Source organism: Sus scrofa, chromosome 17, assembly GCF_000003025.6.
Source record: "Sus scrofa isolate TJ Tabasco breed Duroc chromosome 17, Sscrofa11.1, whole genome shotgun sequence".
NCBI lineage: Eukaryota > Metazoa > Chordata > Mammalia > Artiodactyla > Suidae > Sus > Sus scrofa.
Genome location: NC_010459.5, coordinates 11,103,068 through 11,110,423, shown reverse-complemented (window position 1 = coordinate 11,110,423; position 7,356 = coordinate 11,103,068). Strand labels below are relative to the sequence as shown.

The window sequence follows — 7,356 nt, the reverse complement described above, 5'->3', positions numbered from 1 at the left end:
GGCTCGGTGGCTGTAAACACGGGCGCCATCAGAGTTCAGATCCTACCGGATTTCCGCGCCGCACTGAAGCCTCCCCACCCGGGCGCTGCCCTCAGCTTCCCCAGCTGTGTAATGGGGAGACAGCAGCTTCTTCGCCCGGGTATCCGCCCGGCCGAACCTCGCAACGAGGGCGAGCTGGAGCCCCCGGCCGCAGGCCTCCAGCCCCTCCAGTCCTCCTCCCACTTTGGCTTTGGCCTTTTGTACCGGCCCCACGTGACCGGCCAGGCTGGCTCTTCCCTTCTGCCCCGCCCCGCCCTCCGGCCCTTCCCGGCTCTCGGCCCAGATCTTCCCGCTCCTCGGCCGCCCCCCTCCCGTGCGGCCCCTCCCTCCCCCTCCCCCTCGCCTCCCTCCCGGGCTGTTCCCGCGCCCTCCCCCAGGCAGCCGTTCCCTCGCGACGTTTCCCCTCCCCCCGCGGCTGTTCCGCCGCCTCGCCTCCCCTCCCCCCGGCCGGAGCTCACTGTCTCCAAGATGGCGGCCGTGTCAGTTTGGGGCATCTCCGCGGTCCGGCCCGGGGCCCCGGGAACCCGGCGCTCTCCGCCCCCGGTAAGTAGCCGAGGGGCCGCCCCCGGCCGCCCCCGGGCGTCGAGCCCGAGGCCGAGCCGCTCCGGGGCTCGCCCCGCCGCCTCGCGGGGCCGGTGGCCGCTGCAGGCCCCGCCGCGGCCTGTGCCGCCTCCCGCTGCTCTGCGCCAGGCCTCGGGCTGGGGCGCCGCGGCCGCCCCCTCGCGCCCGGCCGGCGCCCGGCTCCCGGGTCCCCCGCCCCGCGGCCCGCGCGGCGCCCGCCGCCTCCGCGAGCCGAGCCGGGGAGCTGGGAGCCGGCAGCGGGAGGGGGCGGCGGCGGCCGCCCAGGCCGCGGAGCCTCGGGCGGGCCGTGCGGCGTCCGGCTTTCCCTCGGGGCGCGCCCACCGGCCCGGCCCCTGCGCCGGCCGCCCGCCCGCCGCCCGGCCCGCGCCTCCCCACCGCCCGCGCTCCCGGCGCTCGCTCTCGGCCCGGGCGGCCGCGCGGCGCGGAGGTGACAGGCGGCCGTGTTGTGGTGCCGAGGGCGCACGTGCGGCGGTGTGTCTGCCCGGCTGTCAGCCCCAGCGCCGGGGGCGGACGGCGGGCGGCTGTCAGCGCGGACCTGCCGGGCCCGCCCGCGCGCCGCCGCCCGGGACCCGGCCTCTGTGCGGCCGAGGCTTCGGAGGAGCTGGGAGCGCAGAGGTGCCGCTCTAACTCTTTCACGTGATTTCATTGTTAACTTACTCCTCGGGTTCTGTTCCCTTCTGCTGGGAGCCGCCAGCTCCCGGTTGGCGAGCCGCGGGCTGGTGCCGCTTCAAGTTTGTAAAGTTTCTCGCTCTTTAAAAAGAGAGCGCGAATCCGTGTTTGGGGGTGGGGGATGGAGGCCGGGCCAGGACTGTCGGAAGCGAGTTGAGCTTTCTCTTCAGCCGCCGGTGTACTTTCCGAGAGTTAAAGTTCAAGTCTGCAGGCGCTTTACTTTTGCAGACCTGGAGATGCGTTCGGAGCCCGGCCGGAGAGACAATGAGTGATTGTCATTCATTCTCTTGCCTGTGAGCTTCATCAGTTAGGACGGGCCCTGCTTCTTCAACTCGGCCGAAGCTGCTCATTTAGTTCAGCGTTACTGTCTCCATAATGAACTTTTTTGGAGGAGTAATACTATGATTTCTGACCTCTCGAAACTCTCACCAAAATGAAGCCTAGTGTTCTCAGGGGGCTTCTTTTCAGTCAGTTAATTTAAAAAAGTCTGGGCTCGGGTTTGAATGTTTACCTCGGCCTTTTCTTTCTTATCAGAGTTGATAGTACTATCAGTTTCCTCGTATCTGTTAGTTTTCCTTTTGATTTTGATGTCACTCTTAAGAGTAATTGCTCCGGGAGCCATTTTTCTAGCATTGTTTATGTTATAATGTAAATGCTCCTCACAATAAGAGAAGTTCTCAAAAACGTTTAGGTCAAGTTAAATCTGTTTTTGGAAGCAAAGGCGGTATTAGAGTCAGCATTCATTATTTCGATGATTTTAAAAAGATTGGCCTCTGCCAGATTGTTTTGTCTGAGAGAATATTGACTTTGATCCTGAAGAGGCAACGTATGTGTACTTGTGTTTCTGTTTTATTCATTAATGTTCCTTCCAGGACAGCAATCCTGAATCTTTATGAGCTCTACTCTTTAGACTCCAGACCGGCAATACATTTTTTTTTTTTTCTGTACTGTATATTTGATATGCGGTTTGTGCATTTGAACCCAGTGATTCTGGGCCTTTCTCATTTCTAGTTTATCTGTAGATTGGTTATGAACGTTTTGACAGTTGTTGGACTCCAGCATATTGAATATTACTTGGAGAAGCTATCAGCATGTAATTCTTAAAGTTTGAATGAAGTTGGATTATTTTGAAATTCTTTAAACACTTTTACACTTGACCATTTTCACTGTTTTCATTGGGAATGTTTAAAGTGATATTGTACATAAAATACGAACTTGGTTTGCATTAATTGTACTTGTTTCTTTTAATTTATGAAATAATTAAATTTTCCTTCTTGGTTTTTCTGCCTATCTTATGGACTATTTTCATCCAAATCTGAATATCTAGAATTTTGCAAGATGAAAGATGCACTCTTACTTTCATTGCAGGATTCTTTCTACTAAAGAATACTTGTTGAAGTGCGGACTAGTTTCTGGGGGAAAGATGTCAAGGAAGAGTTTCAGTTCATTGCCTGGTGAGCAGAGATGTGGAGTGCAGAGTAACCGCAACCCCTCTGGTTAGTTGTAGCCTAAGGTCATCCATAGTACATTCCTTATTGTATCCTAGTTATTCATCTTCTTTTTCTTTTCTTTGTTATCCCAGTGGTTTCCATACATGATTGTTTTGGAATGTTGATAGAGACATGTTGAAACTCCTACAGGTGCTTAGTGAACACTTGCTATTTGAGTGCTTTGAAGACTGGGGTGTTTCTTTGAGTTTTAGCTTATTTATAATTTTTTGTTGTAATTGTCTTTCAGGCATAAGATGCACAGTTTTCTGCTGGGAATGAGATATTCTTGAGTTCTTACAACTTTATGAAGAAACCCATGTGTGGTGCTATTGAGAAATTTGTTGGGAAGTTTGAAGACATTACAAATAACAGATTGTTTTGGTTTCTGAAGTGAAAGTGGGAAGGCAGTCTATTTTGTGAAAGGAGGAAGGACTCAGGCCAGAAAACTTGTATGCTATGGTTAACTGGTTCCCAGCCTTCGGGAATGTTGTTTTCCATGGTGTAAAACTTGCTCAGCATCAGGATAAGGGATAACGACTCTATGGATATACAGAATCCTTCACCATGGTAAAACTCGCTAACCCGCTGTATACGGAGTGGATTTTGGAGGCCATCAAAAAAGTGAAGAAGCAAAAACAGCGTCCTTCAGAAGAAAGGATATGCAATGCAGTGTCTTCATCCCATGGCTTGGATCGTAAAACTGTTTTAGAACAATTGGAGTTGAGTGTCAAAGATGGAACAATTTTGAAAGTCTCAAATAAAGGACTCAATTCCTATAAAGATCCTGATAATCCTGGGCGAATAGCACTTCCTAAACCTCGAAACCATGGAAAATTGGATAATAAACAAAACGTAGACTGGAATAAACTGATCAAGCGGGCAGTTGAGGGCTTGGCGGAGTCCGGTGGCTCAACTTTGAAAAGCATCGAACGTTTTTTGAAAGGTCAGAAGGATGTGTCTGCATCATTTGGAGGCGGTGCTGCCTCTGGCTTTCACCAGCAGTTACGATTGGCTATTAAACGTGCCGTTGGCCACGGCAGACTCCTTAAAGATGGACCCCTTTATCGGCTCAACACTAAAGCAACCAGTGTGGATGGGAAAGAGAGTTGTGAGTCTCTTTCCTCTTTACCTCCAGTGTCACTCCTTCCACATGAAAAGGATAAGGTAAGAATGGCATATGCATCAGTGTTCACAGAGCTCATGGTAATGGCATATTATGAAGCCACATTTCTAGGAAGTGAAATAGAAGTTCCATTTGGTGTTTGGGAACTTTTGTGGAATGGTTGACTCCTGTTTTTTTATTGGTGAGTCCTAGGTGTGAGAGTGCAATAGATGCTAATTGTTCTGATACTTTGAGTATTTGATGCCTAAGACTCAAAGTGTATTGATCTAGAGGAACATATTTGGACTAGAATTAAAAAGTAGCATACAACTTTAAAACTGTTCATAAAAGTTCTTATTCTACCTTACTGCTGAAGTTGATGAGCAGCCAAATGCTGGAGGCTCTGAGAACCTGTCTTCTTTATTTTTTCCGTTTTGTTGTAGATTATTAGACAGGAATGAGACTAATTCTCCTGACCATAGAAGTGGCTAAGCAGATTTAGCAGTCCTTATTTCTGCTGTTTGCAGTCTTTTTGTCGCATATTATATTTGCATATGGTGAAGTCTTGAGTGTTATTATTTATGACAGGTGTAGTAACTGCTATGAGTCAGGAGTACAGTATCCTGTAAAATTCTGGGGAGTTGGGAGTCTTGACACACAAATGTACCGTACTGTATTGTGTTTTTTTTGCTGTTATTTTGTACAGCTGGAAGTATGCTGTCTTAACAGTCACTTCTGGCCCTTACATAGACATTTGTGGATGAGGAGAGTTTTGTTAGTAGCTCCTTTTTACATTGACTTGGTGTCAGCTGTGAATTTATTTCAGATGCTCCAAATTGTAGTTCTGTGGAGAGTAGTAATACTTCAAGTTGTTGCACATCTTAGTGTCCACCCATAAAATAGTCTTCGTTTTGCTTAAGATCATGGAGGCTACTTCTAGGGTGTTAAGATTGTAAAGTTAACATTGAATGAACTTTAAAATATTTGAGATTTGACTTAAATTCATTGCAGCTAATAACCCACCAGGAGATTTTTGTTTAAATAGCAATTGAAAATTAAGGTTTTTTTCTTTTTCTTTTTGGATAAAGTTTTTAGAGAAGTATTTTAGGGTTAAATTTTCCCTGTGAACTTTGAAATAGAAGCATTATCTTACTGCCGTTACCCTTGAAATGATTCTAATGGAGTCATGAATTGATGGACAATCCATTCATAAAATGGTTCTGTGTTATTGGACCATTTATTAAGGGTGTAGTATTAAAAATTCAAGGTGGACAGGTAACTGAAATACATTATTTTGCAGTTTAGTGCTATAAGAGTTCTTATCTGTACAAGTAAGAACTGTTTCTTGATCACATATGGCTGAAATTAAATATAATGATTGATTTCAACAACTGTTATCAAATGATCTACTGGTTCACTGCATGGAAATAGGAAATAATTTATAGTTTAGAATGAATTCTGTGAATTGAATATTATAAATTCTTGTTGGAATACTTGGTTGCTTGTATTTATTATAATTTCCCTTACTTGAATTTAATATTTATTTATTTAAGGACCGCACTGGCAGTATAGGGAAGTTACCAGGCTAGGAGTCCAGTTGGAGCTGCAGCTGCCAGCCTACGCCACAGCAATGATAGATCTCAGCTACATCTGCAGCCTTGCACTGGATCCTTATCTCTCTGAATGAGGCCAGGAATTGAACCCGAATCCTCATGGATTCTAGTTGGGTTCTTAACCTGTTGAGCCACAATGGGAGCTCCCAATATTTTAGTATTTAAAAATATTAGCCATGCATTAAAATGTCAGTTGTGCTTTTTTTTTCTTTTAGCTTTTTAGGGCTACTCTCTTGGCATATGCAAGTTCCCAGGCAAGGGTTCGAATCGGAGTTGTCGAATGTGCTGCCCTGTGCCACAGCCACAGCAATGCAGGATCCAAGCCAGGTCTGTGACCTATACCAAAGCTCATAGCAACACCATATCTCTGAACCACTGAGCGAGGCCAGGGATCGAACCTGCATCTACATGGATACTAGTCAGATTTGTTTCTACTGCGCCACAGCAGGAACTCCAGTTGTGCGTATTTTTTAAAGGTAGCAGTATAGTATAGTGTAGGACAAATCTAAGCCCTGTCACCCTAGGATTTTACTTTTGGAAAGGACTTTTTGATCTAATCCAACAATCCTTATTTTGCGGCTGAGCCTGAGACCTCTGCATTAAGCTGTTTAACCCAGTAGATATCTGCTGGTTTGCTTTGGTTAGCGATCTCTCTTTGGTTACGTAACTTTAGTGTATAGTATACAGTGTTGTTAACCAGAGTAACTAAATTTGGAGTATACTTTTGGGAAAATTGAGTTTTGTTGAGTAGACTTTAATGAGTTTGTCCTGGGTTGATTGGGAATGAATTTCATGATAATATCTGTGAAATTAGAGTTGATGAGGTCTGCTATATGCTTTCAAATGGCGTCTTATTTTCAGTGGTACATATTCTGAGTGACTTTACCCAAAGATACAAAAAGCTCACATTAAACATAACACAGTGAACTCAATGGTATTATTCTTCCCATGAACAAATCTGTTCCTCTTACTGTATTTAACTACTTTCCTATTTTCTAAAAAACTATTCAACTGATTCGCTATAGTGAAATGTAATAGTCTCAAAAAAGTTATCCATAGTATATTCGATAGTTTTGGAGAAAGGAAAGTGTAGACCAGAAGTAGTTTCACTTTTAGGCATTAATTAATTCAGCAGATAGTTCTTGAGCACCTACTGTGTGTCTGGCACTCTGCTTGTGGAACTGCAATGGTATTAACTGCTCTGTATTGCACATGTATCTTTCTGTCTGCTCAGCTGTAGGGTAAGAAATAAAGTTCATGGACTATATGGATTGGCCTGAGTAAGTTCCTCTTTATTTTCTTCCATATCAGTTCTAATGCTTATTTATTTATTTTGTGTGTGATATTATTAACCTTTGGAAAGAACTGTAAGATTTTCAGCACCACTGGAATGGTTTTTGTTTTGCCCTTCTTGATGAGATAGCTGTATAGAAATATTTTTAAGAGTTTTTGTGAAGACACTTGAACTTAAGTGTGTTTTCACATTGATAAATAGGAGAATCTGGAGACACTGTGATTTAAAAGTTTTATGCATGTTGTGAGGGAAATTTCTGTCTAGCTTTAGGTTGTGGCAGTTAACCTAATGTTTATACTATGTGCCAGGTGTTACTTTAGAGCTGTACATATATTAACTCATTTAATCCTCATACGATTCAATGAGATAGGGACTGTTATTTTACAGATGAAGAAACTGAGGCGTAAAAGAGGTTCAGTAACTTGTCCCAGTCACAAAGGTATTAGGTGACAGAGCTAGGTTTTGAATTTGGGTAGTCTGGCTCCAGAGTCTTTGTAAGAGGGTTACCTGCTGTCTCTTGGGGGTTGTTTCCTATAATACCTGTCACTGTAGTAAAAATGCTCAATT

General features: G+C 45.4%; 1 protein-coding gene across 1 annotated transcript in view; it reads left to right on the top strand.

The window, feature by feature from the left end:
* KAT6A (lysine acetyltransferase 6A) overlaps positions 450–7,356 on the top strand; it is a 107,157-nt gene continuing 100,250 nt past the window's right edge. The window contains 2 exon segments of the mRNA XM_021078038.1: positions 450–582; positions 3,028–3,944. Coding sequence (XP_020933697.1) covers positions 3,345–3,944 — 600 coding nt within the window. The 5' untranslated portion in view covers positions 450–582; positions 3,028–3,344.